This window comes from Berghia stephanieae, chromosome 7, assembly GCF_034508935.2.
Source record: "Berghia stephanieae isolate SIO BIC M18660-M18661 chromosome 7, UCSD_Bste_1.3, whole genome shotgun sequence".
Classification (NCBI taxonomy): domain Eukaryota; kingdom Metazoa; phylum Mollusca; class Gastropoda; order Nudibranchia; family Aeolidiidae; genus Berghia; species Berghia stephanieae.
This window is the reverse complement of record NC_088366.1, coordinates 50434166-50456178: the sequence shown is the minus strand read 5'-3', so window position 1 is coordinate 50456178 and position 22013 is coordinate 50434166. Positions and strand designations below refer to the sequence as shown.

Here is a 22013-nt window from a genome sequence, read left to right as displayed (position 1 = left end):
AACTACAAGCTGTTATAAAAAATTACTTTTTTAAAAAATGGACATCTTGAATATCAACCGGGAGGAAAAGTCATAAAAATTTTGCTGATAAAATAATTCCAACGATAAATAAATAAATTTAGGCTTTACATCCATACATATGTATATGGGGGTTTTCAAAACAGATAATAATACAAAGTCTATATATAAATCCATCATCAAGAGTTGCCCACCCTTGTTCGTTGATTGGACCGTCCCCATTCCCAATAATCCTTACTCTGCATCTCCTTCAGACGTGATATAACGCGGTCAAAGGCAAATAGCTCTTCCTCTCCTGTGAATAAACTGGCTTTGCTTCCGTCTGATCGCTGAAAAAGAAAAGAGAGAAAAAAATTATTTTTTAATTCAGCTTTTTTTTTTTTTACAGAGCAATATCAACTAAATGTGCTTAAAGTGGTTTACAAGTGGTACCAAGCCAACAGCAATGCTTGACATGGGGGCGAAGCGTGGATCAGCGGTACGGTCTTTGCTTCGTATTCACAAGGTACAGAGTTTGATCACCAGCTGCTTCGCTGTGTAGCTTTGAGCAAGTTCACCTCACCCTAGCTCAATTTGCGGCGCTGCACTGCGGCTGACACCTGGGTTATTCCAGTATTTCTTTGGAATAGACCCTAGAGACAAATTTTCAATATGGGATGAATAATATGAAATTGAATGTAAGCTTCGATTTTATTACAAGAACAGATCAAATTAACGTTTCAGGTTTCCCCTTTATCAACAAAACAGGATGAATGAAACACTACAAATGAATGAGATAATGTGGTAGTGGCGTTGTTACGATGAATAAACAAAACATTCAAGCAGCACTGTGGGATGATGAAAGGGAATTTTAATTTTTTGAAATTTTATGTGGGGTGAAGCATATGCCTGTAGAGTGAAAATACAATTTTTTTTTCCCAATAAAGACAACTCTGCAATCAGCCAGATTCTCATTTCACACTTGAATACAGGTATAGGATATCTGTCAAGAGCCTTTTCCAAAGTTTCTATATCGTAAAACAGGATAATAGCAATTGCTTGCTACTCTTTGGATAGGACAATAGTCTATCGCAAAGTACTTTCCATCAGATTTAACAGACCCTGCTACTAACCATTCACTGCTGGGTGGGTCAGAAAATTAGAATCACAACTGCACCCGTGATCGAACTTGGTCCCTTTGTGAGTAAAGCGAGCGCTCTACTGAGTTATTGGGACCCACTCCCCGTACTTGATTTTTGGGACCCACCCCCCAACCCACTACCAAAAACAGCTCACTTTTAACTTTCTGTAGGTGATCGTAGCCATGAATTGTGAAGTAATTTCTTATTATTATCAGTGTCATAGTTTGAGTTAATGAGGACTACAGTCGACAACAACAGATCGCGTGAAGGTAAATGCGGTGAAATACTCACATCAGAAATGCCAAGGTCATCCATGAGCTGCATTTCTTGGTTCGAATCCATGGGCTGGTCTCGGTCAAAAATCGTTTCTACCTCTGTCTCTGCATTCATCACCAATTTCACCTGAAAATAGAATTAAAAAAAAAATTATTCACATGATTTAACACTTTCCCTCACCTATGCCACTGCGGCGTATGTAACTAAAAGAAAAACAAATTTATTTTTTTAAATAGAAATTTGATCTTTTATATATCTTATATATATGTATGTAAGCTTATCATCGTTGTTGCTGTCATGATTATTGTATATCATTGTACTATGAACTTTGTACATTTATGATTCATTTCAATGTTACATTGCCGTATTGATACATTTTTCCTGACATTCAAAGTTGTGTAAAACTGTCTGTGAATAATACAATGCAAGCTATATGAGAATCTGTAATTATAAACTATTGTATAAGGCATTTAAAGGATAATTCCTATTAAGCCTTTAGTAAGATAAGATAAGATATAAAGCGCAATATCCACTAAACATGCTCAAAGTGCTTTACAAGGGGTCCCTGGCCAACAGCAACACTTAACATGTAGGACAGTACATGACAACTGTTAGGCTAAATCAGCAAATGGCTGTTAATATCCGTTTTTTTTTATATAACAGAAATGATAATTAACTCCGCTATATGGGCCTTGTTTCGTAACCCCCAATTTGCTCACTTGGACAACATGGGTGATTTCTGTTGACATCAGACATCTTGTTTGATGAATTATTATCTATATTCCTTCATGGAATGCCTAGGCGACGATATCTTATAATGACGTGGCGGAAGGGCATAATTTTTGTTTGTTTTGTTTTTGTTTTTCTTTATATGAGCCTTGCGGCTCTCAGAGACTTTTTTAAAAATTTTGGATTACCTGAATATTCTGTCCGACAAACATTCCATAACATAAATGTGTAATATTGGATAAAAAGTTAGAAAATCAAAATGAAAAAAAAGAATAATAATAAATTAATAAATTGAGCTTTATATAGCATGATATCCACTAAATGTGCTCAAAGCGCTTTACAAGGGTCCCTGGTTAACAGCAACATTTAACATGTAGGACGGGACATGCTGCCTGTTAGGCGATATTATAATTTTTCGGACAAAGACAACGCTGTTAATGGCCAGGTACTCATTTTACACCTGAGAACGGTGAGAGAAAGTGAGTAAAGAGCCTTTTCCAAGGACTCAACTATGCGCCGAGCACGAGGCTCGAACCCAGGACCTTCCGATCCAAAAGCGAGTGTCATACCACAAGACCACAAAGTAAAAGAAAACTTACCCTGTTATCGTAAAGTGTGTCGATGAGGGTGATGAATCGTCGGGCTTCCGTCCTGCTGTTCAGATTCATCCTGGGGACATTCCGTAACACCAGAACGTCAAACTCCCTGCTGATCTCTAGATAGTCAATGGCACCCATGTTCTACAAAAGAAAACAAATTCTATGTGTTATATATATAATCCAGAAAACAAATTCTATGTGTTATATATATAATCCAGAAAACAAATTCTATGTGTTATATATATAATCCAGAAAACAAATTCTATGTGTTATATATATAATCCAGAAAACAAATTCTATGTGTTATATATATAATCCAGAAAACAAATTCTATGTGTTATATATATAATCCAGAAAACAAATTCTATGTGTTATATATATGTTTGTTTTTTGATTTTAAGGGTTTTACGGCGCTCCAGAAAACAAATTCTATGTGTTATATATATATTCCATGAAATTACCTTGTTACCGTTACATTTTCAAGATATTTATACGATATTACATACACAGATGCTATTGATGTCATTGTGGTATAAGTTTTATATATATTTGTATATTTATTTGTAACGTGCAATGAGCATCACACAGTGATGAAAATGTGTGATATAAATGCCATGTATTATCATTATTGTTATTATTATTATTATTATTATTATTATTATTATTATTATTATTATTATTATTATTATTATTATTATTATTATTATTATTATTATTAATGACAAGCCAGTAGCCGCTTCATTATTTTTTTTTCAAAATTAGAGCTTATCTTTTCTCACCTACATCGTTGCAGCTTACATAACTTTAAGATCTGGGATGTAAACCGTGGGTTTGTGGCTTGCGAAATGAATTGCTTCATGTAAAACAATAAATTGACAAAATTAAGACCAAATTAATGACTTCCTCTCGACTTTAAACTCCTGGCTGATCTCTAGAGAGTCAATGACATCCAGCTTCTAACAAGAGCGGCTATCTATTTGGTCTTGTGGTATGATACTCGCTCTCGGATCGGAAGGTCCTGTGTTTGAGCCTCGCTCAGCGCATAGTTGAGTCCTTGGAAAAGGCTCTATAATCACAATCTCTCACCGTACCCAGGTGTAAAATGAATACCCGGCCGTTAACAGCGTTGTCTCTGTTCGAAAAATTGTAATATCGCCTAGCATGTCCTGTCCTAATGTTAAGTGTAGCTGTTGGCAAGGGACCCCTTGTAAAGCGCTTTGAGCACATTTAGAGGATATTGTGCTATATTATAGCTAAATCATTTTTAAAAAAATAGAAAATATGAATTCTCTGCGTCACAATCCGTTTTGATCAAAAAATGTATTTGGATGGCTTTCATGACAAGTAGGATGACTCATTTCTTTTTCAAAATTCTTATTTAAAAAAAAAAAATAAGTAAAAAAAATAAAATAAAATTCCCTTTATTCCATCCGATAGGGGAAACATTGTCTCTAGGGTCTATTCCAAGGGAAGACTGGAATAACTTAGGCATCAGCCGCAGTGCAGCGCCGCAAATTGAGCTAGGGCAAGGTGATCGAACTCGGTGCCTTTCGGGTACGAAGCAAAGACTGCACCACTGAGCCACGCTGTCCCCTATAATCAATGTTCACCTTCTCTCTCTGCTTTAAAAAAAAACTCAAAACCAGCTTCATGAAACAGCAAATCTGTACTAATTCGCAAAAAAAAAAAAAATCTCAAGAATGTGCTCCATATTTTGTTACTTACTTTGAAAATCTTATTCATGAGATCATAAGTATGAATAATTGGAATTATAAAGCAATATCCACTGACTGTGCTCAAAGTGCTTTACAAGGGGTCCCAAGCCAACAGCAATGCCTAACATGTAGGATATGAAACATATGCCAGTAGAGTGATACTACAACTACTACCTACGCTCTGAGTACTTTTACAATTTTTTTTTTGTTGTTGTTGCTCACCTTCTTACAGAGCGAATCAAAAGAACTGTCCAAAATTCTTCCATACGTGACGGGAAATACGACTTCTCTCCTCTTGATGTTCATGGTTCGTTCCATCAAGGGTTCAGAGGTCACATTCAGCTCTTCCACCACCCTGTCCATCGCTTGCATCGTCTCCTGCCCAGATCCTCTGAACAAACCAAATAAATAAGAATCATAGTCATATGGAATGGAATGGAATATTCAATTTAATTAATGAAGACAAATAATTTAGACGCTTCGGGTATCATTCTCTCATCTCAATCATTTTTAGTGTTTCATTCATCGTGTTTTGTTGACAAAGGGACATGACGCCTGTTAGGCAATATAACATTTTTTTCGGACAGAGACAACGCTGTTCATGGCCAGGTACTCATTTTACACGCTCGGCGCATAGTTGAGTCCTTGGAGAAGGCTCTTTACTCACATTCTCTGGTGTAAAATGAACAGCGTTGTCTCTGTCCAAAAAAAAAAAAAATGTGATATTGCCTAACAGGCGTCATGTCCCGTCCTACCTTGTTAAATGTTGCTGTTGGCCAAGGACTCCTTGTAAAGCACTTTGAGCACGTCTAGTGGATATTGCACTATATAAAAGCTTAATTTTAATTTTTTTTTTTAAAAAGCTCAATATTTACTAAAAGAGCACCGACCTCGATTTATCTCATTAAACATAGTTAGTTCACTACAAAAAACAGTACAACAATGACTAGAAAAATTAAAAAATTAACAATGTAAGTGAAATGCTTAGGTACGATTAACGATGAACTATCACTCTGTTTGAGCGCTTGAAAAAAGATTATCAACAAAAAATAAAACAAACAAAAAAAAAATGAAACTGAAAAGGGCTTGTAATCAGTAGTTAATTATTAATTTAAACCATATTATGTAAAAACAAAAAAACAAAAACAAAAAAAAAAAAAGGATGTCAGAATTCATTGACTCAAAAACAATCCTTTTCTAGAAACATCCCAACTCTCTGAAACAAACTTCTAAAAGAAATACGGCATTCTTCATCGGAAGATATATTGAAAAAGCATCTTAAGACTTTGTTATTTTCCAAATTGAATTTTTGATGCTCCCCCATAAAGCACTCTGAGTACTTCTTCGTGGTATGGAAGAGTGCTCAACAAATATAATATATTATTATTATTATTATTATTGTCATTATTATTTATTATTATTATTATTATTATTATTATTATTATTATTATTATTATTATTATTATTATTATTATTATTATTATTAATATTATTATTATTATTATTATTATTATTATTATTATTATTATTATTAGGATTATAATTATTATTATCATAAAGATTATGACGGCGAAAACACAATTCAATTGTACTTACTTGAAATAGACTGTTCCTTCTGATGGCAGACTTAATTTTCTATAATCGACACCGGAATCCAATGACACTACATCACAGTAACGCTAGGGATATCAAACAGTCAACAACAGTATAACAATCAATGAAAAAAAAATGATAATGATGATGATGATGATGATGATGATAATGATTATGATGTTGGAAAAATTAATGATAATAATAATAATAATAATAATAATAATAATAATAATAATAATAATATTAATAATAATAATAATAATAATAATAATAATAATATTAATAATAATAGTAATAATATTGTCATATAATAATAATAATAATAATAATAATAATAATAATAATAATAATAATAATAATACTTTATTGCATCCCAAAAAGGAAATTTTTTGTACAGACGTGTTATAATTTACACATAAGATAAAAATACAATGGAAATAGGATGTATATATATAAAAAAGGAGCAGCTCTATAACCAGAGCTGCGCTTTATAATATGAATAATTTCAACACTGTAAAATAGTTAAAACTGTCACTATAAATTGAAAATTGAAAAGATTGCAAAACAAATAAATTAATAAATTAATATTTATATTTTTAAAAAGTAAAAATGAGAAATAATTATATAAAATGATTATTGCTTGTTGTTATAAAGCCTAATACTGGACGGCAGAAAAGATTTTCGGTGTCTCTCTGTTTTCGTTGAAATAGAGAAAGGGCGACCACTTCTTTCTGACATAATAATTGATGGTCTTAGTGGATGATACTGGTCATTTAATATTTTAGTTATTTTATTTATACAAAATTTCTCGTATAAAAGATCTACATCGTCAACATCATTTATATAGCGTTTAATGGATTTTTTAATATTTGAATTTATTTTGTTCCTTTCCACTGCTAAGCAATTGCCTCCCCAAGCTGTTATACAAAATGACAAAACACTTTCGATTACTGCTCTATAAAATAATGTGCAGAGGGTTTTATCTATTCTAAACTGAGAGAGTTTCGATAAAAAATATGTACGTCTGCACATCTTATGCCTAATTATTTTCAAGTGTTCATCCCACTTGAGCCTGTCATCAATCGTTACACCAAGGTATTTGTAGTGAGGAACTCGCTGGACGAATTGGTCCTTTAATTTTAACGGTTCTATCGGTTCCTTCACTCTCCTAAAGTCAATCACTAGCTCCTTTGTCTTGCTTATGTTAAGCTCTAGGTGGTGGGCATCACACCAAGACACAAATCTATCAATTTCTTGCCTATAAGCCACTTCGTTGCCATTTGTTATGAGGCCTTGAAGAGCGGTGTCATCTGCAAACTTTATTAAAGGTACACTCAGGTTTTGACTTCTACAGTCATTCGTGTATATTGTGAATAATACAGGGGACAATACACAACCTTGAGGAGCGCCAGTATTTGTAGTTATACAGGAAGATTTGTTTTGCCCTAATTGAACATATTGTGCTCTCTCCGTAAGAAATTCATATATTATACTTTTTAAAATCATGGTATCATTTAGCTGAAAGGAACAATGCAAGGCCATCAATGAGCTACCATATCCCTCTTCTGAGATGGAAAAGACTGGCAGAGGAGGGCCTGGACAAACTTTTAAAAAAGAAACCAATCAAAACTGGATTTAAAAAAAAAACCAACCAGTTGATGCTCTTATAATGTCAAAGTAGTTTTTATTTTTTTATTTTTTTTAATTAATTAATTTTTTTTTGTTTATTTTTCTCTGGTGGGGAAGAGGGGTCTAAACTGTTGAAAAATTTTCAGATGTTTTGAAACTGCATATCAATATATATACAACATACTTCCATTTGACCAGGCAATGTAAAGAATTTCATAATAGATTTATAGCCTAACAAAACCTGTAAATCTGTCTATTTCATGTTTTATTTTTTAAAAACCCATAAAAAAGACATTAAAAATTATTTTTAAAACAACACAGGACAAACTTCGACATCACGGGCTCTATGACTCTTTCAAAAAAAAAAAAAAAAAGACAAGACATATACACACACTCTCTACACCCACCTTTAACACATCTATAAATGGTAGAAAAGTTCTTCTTTGTAAACCGTTTTTGTATAAATCTGAAACATATAAGAACAATGCAAATACAAATATACTGTGTAACTATGCTGTAAAAAAAAAAACATGGAAAATAAATAAATAAATAAATAAATAAATAAATAAATAAATAAATAAATAAATAAATAAATAAATAAATAAATAAATAAAAAATAAGCAAAGAAACAAAAGTTAGATAAAGATCCGAGAGAGTGTTAATGAAACAGTAATTGTTTCATATCCGCTTGTTCAGATCTTTATCTTACACCAGTGCCTGCTCCAATGCTATGTAGTCTTGTGGTATGACACTCGCTTTCGAATTGGAAGGTCCTGGGTTCGAGCCTCACTCAGCGCACAGTTGAGTCCTTGAAAAAGGCTCTTTACTCACATTCTCTCACTGTACTCAGGCGTAAAATGAGTACCTGGCCATTAACAGCATTGTCTCGTTCCGAAAAATTGCAATATCGCCTAATAGGCGTTATGTCTCGTCCTACATCTTAAGCGTTGCTGTTGTCCAAGGACCCCTTGTAAAGCGCTTTGAGCACGTTTAGTGGAAATTGCCCTATATAAAAAGCTCAATTTAAAAAATTTAAAAATTATTTAGTTTTACCATCAGGATGTCTGTTGGATGTTGACACAACTATCACACCATTCTCAAAGAGCCCAGTAAACAACTTTTTGACGATCAATGCATCAGCTACATCCGTGACCTGGTTTCATATGCAAGTATTAAAAAAAAAATTCATTCATTCATTTTCTTTTTTAAATCAAGGCTAGTGAGTGGACTATCAGATTTTTCCTAAACAAACACATTTGAAATAAACAATTAAGAAAATACATTTTGATACAAATTATAACCATATGTATATCATATCAAAGATAATTATATGTAATTAGGATTAAAAAATTCAAATCAACAAAATACAAAATTTAAAAAAAACAAAAAAAAAACAAATGAATGAGACAGTGAGGAAAATAAATAAATAAACAATGGGATTGGGATTGAGAGAAAAATAAAATTATCTCCCTTCAACCCTTCCCCCCACCCAACCACCCAAACACACACATTAAGAAAAAAAAAAATTTAAAAATAAATAAATAAAAAACCAAACCAAAAATAAAAGCAAACAAAACAAAAAAAGAAAAAAAAGAAAGAAAGAAAGAAAAAATCAAACCAAAAATAAAGGCAAACAAACAAAAACAAAAAAAATAAATGAAAAACCAAACCAAAAAAAATAGCAAACAAAAAATAAAGAAAAAAAAACAGAAATAAAAAACTAAACCAAAAAAAAAAAACAAAAACAAAAAAAAAACCCACAACAAATATTTCTAGTTAGAGGTAGAGAAATGATTCCTTACTTGGAATTCATCAAAACACAAGAGAGTTGACTCTTCACTAATCTGTTCGGCCACAGGCCCGATGGCATCGAAAGGTTTACTGTCTCTCGTCGTTTTTATCTTGGGCTGGTTCAATTTGACCTGGTGGATTCCTGGAATAATAATAATAATAATAATAATAACAATAATAATAATAATAATAATAATAATAATAATAATAATAATAATAATAATAATAATAATAATAATAATAATAATAATAAAAATTTAATAATAATAATAATAATAATAATAATAATAATAATAATAATAATAATAATAATAATGATAAGCATATTTGTATAGCGCCTTTCGTCGAAACATCAAAGCGCTTTAAAATTCAAATACAATTCAATCAAAATATCAAAACAATTAAGAGCATAAAAGGCATCAATACATCATCAATGTGGAGAAAGAGATAAAAATACATTTTCATTTTTTTATATAAAAGTAACTAGTCCTTGTCCTTGAGAGCCATTAGGCCCACCCATGAAGCCGGAATTTACCCTGGTTTCTATAGCATGAAATGGACAATAGCAATTGCTTGCTACCCTTTGGATAGGACACTAGTCTATCGAAAAGTACTTTTCGACAAATCTAACAGATCCAGCTACCCATTCAATGCTGGGTTGACAGGGAGATCAGAAAAAAATCTCGACCGCACCCGGGATAGATCTTGGTCCCTTTGTATGAGAAGCGAGTGCTCTACCAACTGAGGTATCAGGACCCCTATTTTTCAAATATAATCAGCACATAATTAAGAAAAGAAAAAGAAGCACACTACCTTTTTTTTAATTACATAATGAAGAAATTCCTTTTGATTTTTTTTTTTTTGTGGGGCCTTCTGGTCTTTAAATCTTATCATAATGAAGTTAAAGACACAATTTATGCTGGAAGTTGTTCACAGGTATATGTAAAATTAAGAAAATAAGGAGCAGGCACCTGTGTAAGACAAAGAACTGAAGAATATAGGAATAAAAATTGCCCCAACTAGCGGGAGCCTCTGTGGTGTAATGGTAGCACATCTGACCAGTAATCAGAAGGTATGAGGTTCAATCCCCAGTCGAGGTCGAATAATTTTTTGGGATGGTTCATCTTTTGTATTTTTCTTTCTTGCTTTGTCTGGCACCTTTCATATACACTTGTTCAGATCTTTACAGATAAATGTGAGAAGTACCAGAATATTTACTAACATTTTTTCTGGGGTTTCTCCTTTTTTTTTATTTTTCCATTATTTTCTGGCCTAGCTCCATTTAACCCACTTTTACCATAAGGAAATGATGATGAGATGGTGGTGGTGATGATGGTGATTGTGGTGATGATGATGATGATGATGATGATGATGATGATGACTTTTTATGAATAATTATAATTGAAAATTATTGTTGAGATTTATGACTCATCATGTCAATCTGACATTATGTCAGAATGAACTTGACAAGGAAAATTGAGTTTAGAGACAAAATAGTAAGATGTAACAAATCTAAATTCCTTTGTGCTGGTAATTTGAGCTTTAATATAGCACAATATCCACAAAACTTTCTCAAAGGGCTTTACAAAGGCTCCCTGACCAACAGCAACATGTAACACGCAGAACGAGACATAACACCTGTTAGGCGATATTACAATTTTTTTGACAGAGACAACACTGTTAACGACCAGACACTCAGTTTACACCCGAGTACGGTGAGAGAATGTGAGTTAAGAGCTTTTCCAAAGACTCAACTATGCACTGAGTGAGGCTCGAACCCAGGAACTTCCGATTCCGACCGCAAGACCACATAGCCGCACACGAGCCAAAATAGTCAAAATTATATAAGATGTAAGAAATCTAACTTGCTTTGTGCTGGTAACAAACTAAAAACTTATTCACCTCAATGAAGGTGTGTTCACTACGACTCAAACATTGTTATTTAAGCTTAAAATTTCAATATTAATTAAAGCATCACACACATCCTTTCTGACAAAACGCCCTTTAGAAACGATTGGTCACATTAGATAAAGGCAACACGATTTATCCAAAGTCCTTACTGTCGTGAACGTCCAGCATAAACTTGTGGAAGTGCACACGGTTTTTGTTGATGATGCCGCTGGTGTTGTGAAATAGGTCCATCAACATGGTTTTGCCCGTACCTGATTATCAAGGGAAGAAAAAAAAAAATTTTTTTTTTTAATTTGATACTAACGGGTAGGTCCATAAGTGGATAGTATTCCTTTAGAGCATTTGTTTGGCCCATAAAGCGGGAGTTTACCCCTGGTTTCTGTAGCGTGAAACGGACAATAGGAATTATTTACTACCCTTTGGATAGGACGCTAGTCTATCACACAAAATACTTTCTGTGCCAGATCTAACAGCTAACAGACCCAGCTACCCAATCACTGCTGGGTGGATTGGGGGTGGGGGGGGGGGGGGGGGGGGAAAGGGGTCAGAAACAAAATCTCAATCGCACCCGGGATCGATCTTGGTCCCTTTGTGTGTGAAGCGAGTGCTCTACCAACTGAGCAATCAAGACCCCTATAATAAGCAGATAGTAAGTAGTTGGGAAAAGAAAAAAAAAGAATGAAAATGACAGAAAACATTGGGTAGAATGATAGAGGGGCATTGAAAGCTTGATACCCAGAATGCAGAGTTTGTATTTTATTTGATTTCGTTTGCTCTATTGGGTAATGTAAATGTTTCTGCTCGAAGCCCGAAGATATAAATAACAAAGTGAAATTGAATGTAAGCTTCAATTTGATATAAGAAAACAGATAAAATGGACGATTTGGGTTTCCCCTTTTTCAACAAAACAGGATGAATGAAACAGAAAGACTTTCATTCATCTTGTTTTGTTGATAAAGGGGAAACCCGAAATGTCCATTTTATCTGTTTCTATATATTCACTTGAAGCTTAGATTCAATTTCACATTGTTATTTATTTGCTCTATTGGCAGCTCTCTAAGACCATTTACAGATTATCTTATTATTATCAGATTATTCTTAAGTCTAAACAAAAAAAATATAGATAAAAAAAAAAACCCTAACAAATTGAGCTTTTATATAGCGCAATATCCACTAAATGTGCTCAAAGTGCTTTACAAGGGGTCCCTGGCCAACAGCAACACGTAACATGTCGGACAAGACATCATGCCCACTGTTAGGCAATATAAATTTTTTTTTTTTCCGACAGAGACAAAGCTGTTAACAGCTAGGTACTCATTTTACACCTGAGGAGAATGTGAGTGAAGAGTCTTTTATAAGGACTCAACTATGCACCGAGCAAGGCTCGAACCCAGGACTTTCTGATCCGAAAGAGTGTCACACCACAAGTCCACATAGTCTAGGTATCATCAAAATGTCAACTTTTTGCTTTAATTTACTTTCAACCTGTCTTGGTAAATTCAATCACTTTAGATCATATTATGCTTACCAACACTTCCATAGAGGTACAAGCCTTTGAATTCAGATTTTTTCTCAGATTGCTGAAAATAGGGGAATCAAGAAGAATACAAAACGATATATTGGGTGTATATATAAATATATATATAATTTCACAAATAGATTACTGTTTATTTTAATTTATCAATACCCCAGTGTATAATTTACATGATAGAGGACAAACACACCAAATAAATAAAGGTTTGGCGCCTTCTTTTCATGTCGTCTGTGATTAGTCTTCCAGTATAGAAGCTCTTGATATCCACAACGAAAAAATCGTCCACATGAAAAATCATTGATCATTCATTTCATCTTTCAAAGTATTTCCAATCACAAAAAAAAAAAAAAATAAATAAATAGATTAAAAAAAAAAAAATTAAAGTTACTATCATCACCATCGTTACCATCACATGACAACCACATCTACCACAACCAACACCATCTACATAGCCAAAGTTGTTACAGTCACGTACTTATAATACATCTGAATACATGGAGAGAATCTCTAAGTAAAAAGCCTTTTCTAAGGACAACTTTGCAATGCCTACAGCGAGACTTGAGTATGGCCCACATGTCCAAAGGCATCAAGAGGCCTCAGGAGGCCAACAAAGAACAAGATTGATAAATCAGAGAGTACATATTCGTTAACCATCTCTCATGCATTCCAACAATATTATATTGATGGTTAGTGGATCCTCAATTTTCATGATCGGAGGATGAAAAATTTGAAGTCTACAACAAGCTTTATGCACTGTGTTTCATTGAATTTTGGGCGGATCAGACATCTGATTACATCTGATTAAATAAAACATGGTGCGCAAAGCTTGTATTTAGAATTCAAAGTTTTGAACCTCCGACCGTGAAAATCGATACCTCAGAGGTTTGATCCGTCAACCATCGATATTATATATATCGGCCTTTTTCAAAAAACTGCCAAATTCCTGTCCTGTGACGATAATTGGATCTTTGAAATATTTGATGCATATATTGTTAGCAAATACTTGCTTACACAGTCTCACTATACATTACTAACTTGTATGAAACATAAAAAACGAAAATCGAGAGAGATTCAGGATAGATATGACGTTTTGTATTGACTGGGGTAGAGGAAAGTCCTTTTTTTTTTGCATGATGGCTTTAAGTCGAATTTTTAACAAAATGGAGTGTCTTGTTGTATACACCTATGAATTCACCTGATGCAAATTGCCATCTTCTAACATCCTCATAAAAGTTTGTAACAATCAGACTTTTTAAAGTTTTATTATATATTAATAAAGTCTGTCCCCAAGGGGGCTACTCATTCCTGTAACAGCAGTGAAAATTAACCAATTAAAATCCTCTTAACAATAGAAGTGCAACTAACAATGTTTTCTCGCCGTAGCTACCCCTTTTCCATCACGGCCGAAACTACAAACACATGGTTTTTTCATTCAGTGTGATTTCCAGTTCAACACCGCTTCAAGAATGGTGAGTAATGTTCAACATCAGACCATGACCCTCATTCCTGTTACCGGGGCTTGTTATGTAAATTAGAACTTGTATTAAAAATCAAAAGTATCAGTTTATAGCTTTTTTAAGGCTCTAAATAATAGTCATACTTTAATGTTGGAGTAAATCATATTTTAGGGATAGTATGAATCGAAGCGAGATAAACTCATCCCTGTTACACTCATTCCTGTTACACCTTGTTTTGTAACAGGAATGAGGGATGTAACAGGAATGAGGAAAAGATAACAGGAATGAGTAACAGGAATGAGGAATGTGAACTTTCATAAAATGAAACACATGTTTTATTGTCACTAAGTCCTTTGGAGCATAATGGCCCATAGAATCGGAGCTTATCCCTGTTGCTGTAGCATGAAACAGACATTTAACTTATGAATACGAGGTTGGTCTATAGCAAATTACATTCCCCAGCAGCACTGGTACCATGATATACACCTGGGTGAAGCAAAGTGAAGCAACCGGAATGAATTTCCTTGATTAAGGAAACCACTCTATGGTTGTGGAGGTTTTCGAACCTGTTATCTCCCAGTCCGGAGTCCCTTTCGGTAACCACTCGTCCAAGGCGCCTCCACATGGTTTATCGATTCATAGAATATTCCTTTGTTTCATAAGGATGTGTTTGGTAAAGTGTTTTGTAAACCACTGAAGTGTTACAGGCCTATGTCCATTGAAGTGGTAACATTCATTGTTACAACGTTACCATTAATAACAATTTTTATTGTTTACATATTAATTTCTTCCATTGCTGAAAGACTATTTTTAGTGCAAAGTTACCTTGCCAATACCAAATGCCTAATGTCCAAACATAGTTTGTTGCCTGTTAGGCTCAGATACATTTTAGATGATTACTATGATTTAACGGCCCGGTATTGCTTGTACAAATGTGACATCGTATCACATAATAGTCTTCTTTGTTCCTTGACTTTATTCATGTTACACCTTGTTTTGTAATAGGAATGAGGATGGCGAAATGTAACTTGATATTATTGTTCATTTTCAAGGGTCATAGCTTTGTTGTAACGATTGTTTTATTTTGTTTTCTTATCACAAAGGCCAAAAAAGCCATGATGTCAGCCGAGAGCAATGACTTTACCGTCAAAGACGAGATGGAGTTCCTATTCGACGTGCTGTTAATCTTAAAAAAAAACAAGACAAATACCAAAGCGACAAATCGAATGGAAAGAAAAAGTCCATAAAAGATAAGACACCAAGAGAACAAGGCAAACAGAGAAAGAATTGGATAAAAAATTATCACACACACACTACAAACCGGGAACAGCAAAATCTTGACCTGAGTTACACTCCATCCTCACACCCAAAATCTCCACTCCGGTATGTCTCTCGTCAAAGATATCAAGCTACTAAAACAGCCAATGAAACCTAAATGTTGAAAAACCAAAGTCTTGAAGAAGTGAAAAGGCTGTCCCCTCTTTCTCAATCGAAAAAGAAATCCGAAAAAGTACAAAAAGCGCTTGGACAGGTCATTAAAAATAAAAAAAACTTTCGTTGACACCCCGATCAAAAACTAGAAAAACTTTTGAAAGATAGCAGAAAAAACAAGAAAGTGAAAAGAACATTACAAAATCATTTTGCACTCCTATAAGACATCAAACATTTTAGGAATAGAAGGCACATGTACACATCCGTGAAACATCTGGCAGCTGGTATGACTTTCAAAAAATATAAACTCCTGGAAAAATTCGGAAACGACGTCAAATGCCTCCAAAATTTCCAGATCTTGTCAAGCAAATAGTAAGAGATTTTTTCCTGAAAGGTGACACTTCTAAATTAGCTCCAGGAAAGAGAAATACAAAAACAAGAAATAAAGTCAAGAAACAAAGAAGACTAATATGTGATACAATGTCACATTTGTTCAAGCGATACATCTCTTGCAACCCATACGTGTCATTTTCTTCATTCTACCGACTTAAGCCATTTTGGGTTGTTACTCCAAGAAAAAGGGACAGAGAAACATGTGCATGTAAAAAATGTGAAAACATTAACATGCTTGCTTCAGCGTTTTGGAGAAAAGGAGTCAAGAATGTTCAATAATGTTGTTGGTCACATCAATTAAATTTCATTCATTTCTACAAAGTGATTTGAAGCAACAGGTTTTCAAAGGTAATGATGGAGACATGCCCGAAGTTGCACCGGTTGACTTAAACAGTGATTCAAGGGATGAACATGACCAAGATGACATAGACATTAAGGTGATGCCGACTGAAATCGATTACAATGGTTTTATCAAAGATTGAATGAATGGAAATCATTTGATGAAGTGGTTGATGAATGTGAAAATCAAGCATTACGTGTTTGTGAAATAGTTGGGGCCAGCAGAAGTGTAATCAAAACTCGCATTGGTATTGACAACAGGTGTACACATTTAATTTCAAATGATATACCTAGATCTCTGTGTGATGGGAAACAGTTATTTCCAGTCAAGCTGAGGGCCGATGGGGATTGCCTGCCTGCCTGTGGTGCAGTGTATGCATTTAGCAAAGCACACAAACAGACGAAATACGAGTAAGATTGATACAAGAGCTGGCTTTACACAAGGACCATTATTTGTCAGATTCAAACCTTGCTTCACTCAATGACAACATCCAGACAGTTGTTAAATTTTTGTCACAAACTTGGACCTTTATATTCCCGATGTTAACATAAGTGATAAAGATACCCTGGAAGAGTTGTTCAAACTGAACGTTATGTCATTAAGTAAACCAAAATCATACATGGGTATGTGGCAGCTTCTTGCTCTTTCCAGTGTTTTAAAAATGCCTCTTTTGTCTGTTTATCCAAACATTCCGAACTGCCACGAAAGAGTATCCTGAATTTAACAAACAATGTTGGTGCTCTTTTGTGGGTCTCTACCAACATAAGCTCCAAATCATTGTACTGGCGCCCTAACCATTTTGTTCTTCTTTTGAGTTTCAATCACTAAGCGTATTGAATTTATAATCCTTTCGAATAAATATGTTGTAATTACTCATTCCTGTAACAGAAAACTCATTCCTGTTACGTCCACTCATTCCTGTTACACAAACTCATTCCTGTTAAGAATGACTTTTTCGTGTTTTTCATGCTAAATATAAATACTTGAAAGGAAACATTGTTTGTGGTGGTTTAACACTTATATACCTAGACTATGGTAAACAATTTTTATTTTTGTCATTTTCCTATACATTTTTGGAGATGATGATTGCTCAAATAATATCCTTTGTTTTCAAAAATTGATTTCTGAATGCCTTTTGTAAAACAATAACTGTCATTTTGTTGTCAAAATTAGTATCAATGCTCTGTGTTTATTGTTTTCCAATGTTTTATTTCAATAGTTGTCCAAAAATGTGTTAACTTATGTAATGTGACATATTTTTTTAAGCGTAACAGGAATGAGTCTCATGTAGATTGTGATTCACAAATACTTGAATAAGTGACCACTGGAAACTCATTAAGCCCTGTTATTACAATTTTATGTCGCAAACATATCACAGAAAGCATACACAAAATAATGAGTATGTTGGAAATACTTGACTTTTCAAAAATTGGAGGACTCGAATTTGGCGTTATTTTGAAAACGGCCGTTATATATACTTTATTAACCCCCATCCTTACCAACTAAAGTAAAATCGTCATATTTATTACGATACAATGAACATGTTTCTTAATCAGATTTGTTTTGTAACAACATTTTATGAAAAATCTTTGTTTTATAAAGCTGCACAAAAATATGCATATATCTAGTATGTACGTATTTCTAATAAATTTGTAAAAAGTCAAGTCCTGTGTTGGGTATGTATGTATAACTATAACATTTCTGGAAAAATCATAAATATCGCTGGTAAGGAGAGAGTTAAAGTTCTTACCCAGAACCAAAAAGATTTTTGTTTTTTAGGATGCTCGTAAGACTTGAGTCTCTCATGCAAAGCTTGCAATTCTTCGACAACAGATTCTTGATGCGCATCGTGCTGGAGCTGCCCCGATGCAACCTTTTCTTGATAAACCCTCAAAGGTCCATCGTGATAGTCAGTCTGAGTCTGAACATCAGTGCCTGATAACGGCAGTTCTTGAGATGCTGTGGCTAACGGTCTGACAAAAGTACATCCTGGAACCAAATAAATTACAGAATGCTAATTATTGGCAGGTAAAAAAACAAATAAAAAAACTTGAGCTTTTATATAGCGCAATATCCACTAAATGTGCTCAAAGCACTTTACAAAGGGTCCCTGGCCAACAGCAACAATTTACATTTAGGACGGGACATGAAGCCTGTTAGGCGATTTTACATTTTTTTTCGGACAGAGACAACGGTGTAAATGGCCAGGTACTCATTTTACACCTGAGTACGGTGAGTAAAGAGTCTTTTCCAAGGAATCAACTATGTGCCAAGCGAGGCTCAAACCCAGGATCTTCCGATCTGAAAGCGAGTGTCATATCACTAGACCACATAGCCGCACAAAAGAATAAAAACTTTAAGTGCTGGCTAAGACTTTTCAACTCATACGTGAAGTTCGTCCTACTGTAGGGATGTGAAATTTGGAATGCATCGCAGGCATGTATAAGGAAGATACAGATTTTCGTAAACAGGTGCATGCCTAAGCTACCCAGAATAAAATGGACAGATAGAATTAAGAATGAAGAAGTATGGAAAAGAACACAACAGAAACCAGTGGGAGAGATGAAGACATGGAGTTGGATTGGACACACTCTTAGAAAGAATGACTCCACTATAACAAAGAAAGTATTGGACTTGAACTTGAATCCTCAGGGCAAAAGATCAAGGGGAAGGCCACGATGAACATGGAGAAGAATTAAAGAAGCTGATATACAGAGAAGTGAAAAGACATGGAACGAGATTTTTAAAAAGCTCAGGATAAAGAAGGAAGGAAACTGTTTGTCTGTGGCCTATACTGTGGAATTGGAATGGAACACTTTACTTTAGAGAAGAAGACAACAGGGACCTCACTTCTTTACCAATATCTACTCCCCGTTAAAGCTTCACTTTGTTTAGTTGGTTCAAATTTCTTTTGTAGGTCAATCGTTAATTTATTCTTACTGAACTGAAACAGTCACAGTCCGCTACTACTGCTGGACTTGAGGCTTGAGAAAACCAGAAGTAGAAGAATGATCCCTCCCTATATAAGGAATGGCCATTTAATGAATGAAAACACACCTCAATAATAATAATAATAATAATAATAATAATAATAATAATAATAATAATAATAATAATAATAATAATAATAATAATAGATCTTTATTGTCCATAAATATGGCAATTTGTCATTTAGTTACACTTGCTATAACGTTATAAGTTATATGATAACTGTAACATTGACATCAATTTTTCCTACTCTCTTCTCTCTCTCTCTCTCTCTCTCTCTCTCTCTCTCTCTCTCTCTCTCTCTCTCTCTCTCTCTCTCTCTCTCTCTCTCTCCTCTCTCTCTCTCTCTCTCTCTCTCTCTCTCTCTCTCTCTCTCCTCTCCTTCTCTCTCTTTCTTTCACGCGTGTGATATACACAACATAAACATATTCATTCATTTTCAATTCGTTACATTTGTGGCAATTCGACACCAAATATTATCATCATTATCATTTTGGTCAATTAATCGAACATTAAATAAATTATTCATTCAATCAATCAACGCGTCAATCCTTGGTTTTGCTGTACCATATGAAATATTCAACATTTTTATTGCTGATGGAACGAACGTTGATTTATACTTGTTCGTTCTACATTTAATCTGACAAAACCTTCTCCCAGATGGTAAAAGACTAAATTCATGGTATAAAATATGTTTTTCATTGTTGGTAATTGAGAATGCTTTCCTTTCTATTGCTTTTCCATGAATTCTTTCTACTCCATCAAGAGGATGGTTTATTATTTTTGATGCCTCTTTGATTGATTTTGAAATTTTTGATTTATCTTTAAGCCGGCATCCGCCAAAGCATATGGTGCAGCCAAACGCAATTACACTTTTAATCAATGAGTCATAAACAATAAACTACTAAACTCTTACTCTTAACATAGTTTTCTTCCCTACTTGAAAATATGTTCTCAATTTCATTAGGAAAAGAATGATGATGATGCCATACTTTGAATGATCTTTGGGCAACTTTCAATGGTTATTCCTAAATATTTAAAATATTCAACTATCTCAACATCATCTTTACCGATCGTCACACGCTTTACGTTTAAGTCGTTTTTATTTTTTACACCAAACACCTGTTCTTTCAACTGGTCAACATTTAATTCAAGCTGATTTTGTTCACAACAATCGGTGAATATATTAATTTGTTTGAAATAATTCTTTTCGGTAACTTTATCTTTTAATAAGCTAAGAATAGCAGTACCATCTGCATATTTCACTATAAAACAATTTTCGACGAATGATGGTCTGCACTGCAGTCGTCGTTGGTGTAGGATTGTTGGGGAACTCACGCAGCCTTGGGGAAATCCGTTCGACAACGTTCTTATGTTGGAGATATTTTTACTTACCTTTCAACAGATTTTTCCCTTTAACGTGTTTAAAAACATTTCGTTGAGTTACAAAAATATAGTTTCTCATGATGGATGTGGCATAGCATAGTTTCGATGTTCTGATTTCTGTGATGAAAGAAAACGAAAGTTGGAGGTCAACCACTTTATATTTGAGTGCCTTCCCTTTAATAATGTTTTTCGTTGTTAAAGTCTCCGAATATTTAATTCGATCATTTATGAAGTTCTACTTCCTAAAAAACAAACAGAACACTCATAGAACTAAGAAAAGTGGCGTGTCGGTGGGAGAGGGGGAGGGGGGGGGTGGGGGGTAATTTGTCTAATCAATCAGTTAACTACTCTGAAAAAAAAACAAACAACAAAAACCCCTCGAATTTCGCGGGGTCCCAGGTTTGATAGTTTTGCCATAAATGAAGGATATTTAAATCAATTGATTTTTTAAGGACGCGTTATCTCACCAAATGTTAAATACATGTACTTATTAGTTTTCCATAGTGCGGCAATACACTGATCAAAAGCCATTTCCGATTGTCCCATCCTATCAAACGCATGTAACTACTGTGTTCACTGACTCGAAACAAGATCAGAGTTTTGATTTTCTTGGTATGCTATATGCGTTCCATTCCAAATTTCTGGAATAAATATTCGTGTTGTTGAAACTAAAGTGGGCCTTGATGATGATGATGATGATGATGATGATGATGATGATGATGATGATGATGATGATGAGGATGATGATGATGAGGATGGTGATGATGATGATGATGATGATGATGATGATGATGATGATGATGATGATGATAATAATAATAATAATAGTAATAATAATAATAATAATAATAATAATAATAATAATAATAATAATAATAATAATAATGATAATAATAATAATAATAATAATAAGCTTAATAATGATAACAATAATAATCATAACAAAAAGTATTATTATTATTATTATTATTATTATTATTATTATTATTAATAATAATAATAATAATAATAATAATAATAATAATAATAATAATAATAATAATGATAATAATAATAATAATAATAATAATAATAATAATAATAATAATAATAATAATAATAA

General features: G+C 33.7%; 1 protein-coding gene across 1 annotated transcript in view; it reads right to left on the bottom strand.

Annotated features, from left to right (window-relative positions):
* LOC144977437 (AFG1-like ATPase) overlaps positions 1 to 21048 on the bottom strand; it is a 30019-nt gene extending 8971 nt beyond the window's left edge. The window contains exons 1-12 of the mRNA XM_078922651.1: positions 20921 to 21048; positions 18288 to 18526; positions 12911 to 12962; positions 11532 to 11633; positions 9483 to 9613; positions 8734 to 8833; positions 8088 to 8146; positions 6055 to 6137; positions 4681 to 4849; positions 2744 to 2884; positions 1431 to 1541; positions 1 to 347 (exon numbers count right to left, since the gene is read on the bottom strand). The exon at positions 1 to 347 is cut by the window's left edge and continues 8971 nt beyond it. Of these exons, the coding sequence (XP_078778777.1) occupies positions 198 to 347; positions 1431 to 1541; positions 2744 to 2884; positions 4681 to 4849; positions 6055 to 6137; positions 8088 to 8146; positions 8734 to 8833; positions 9483 to 9613; positions 11532 to 11633; positions 12911 to 12962; positions 18288 to 18526; positions 20921 to 20990 (1407 nt within the window). The 5' untranslated portion in view covers positions 20991 to 21048 and the 3' untranslated portion in view covers positions 1 to 197. The remainder of the gene's footprint in view (positions 348 to 1430; positions 1542 to 2743; positions 2885 to 4680; positions 4850 to 6054; positions 6138 to 8087; positions 8147 to 8733; positions 8834 to 9482; positions 9614 to 11531; positions 11634 to 12910; positions 12963 to 18287; positions 18527 to 20920) is intronic.
* Positions 21049 to 22013: the final 965 nt, after the last annotated feature.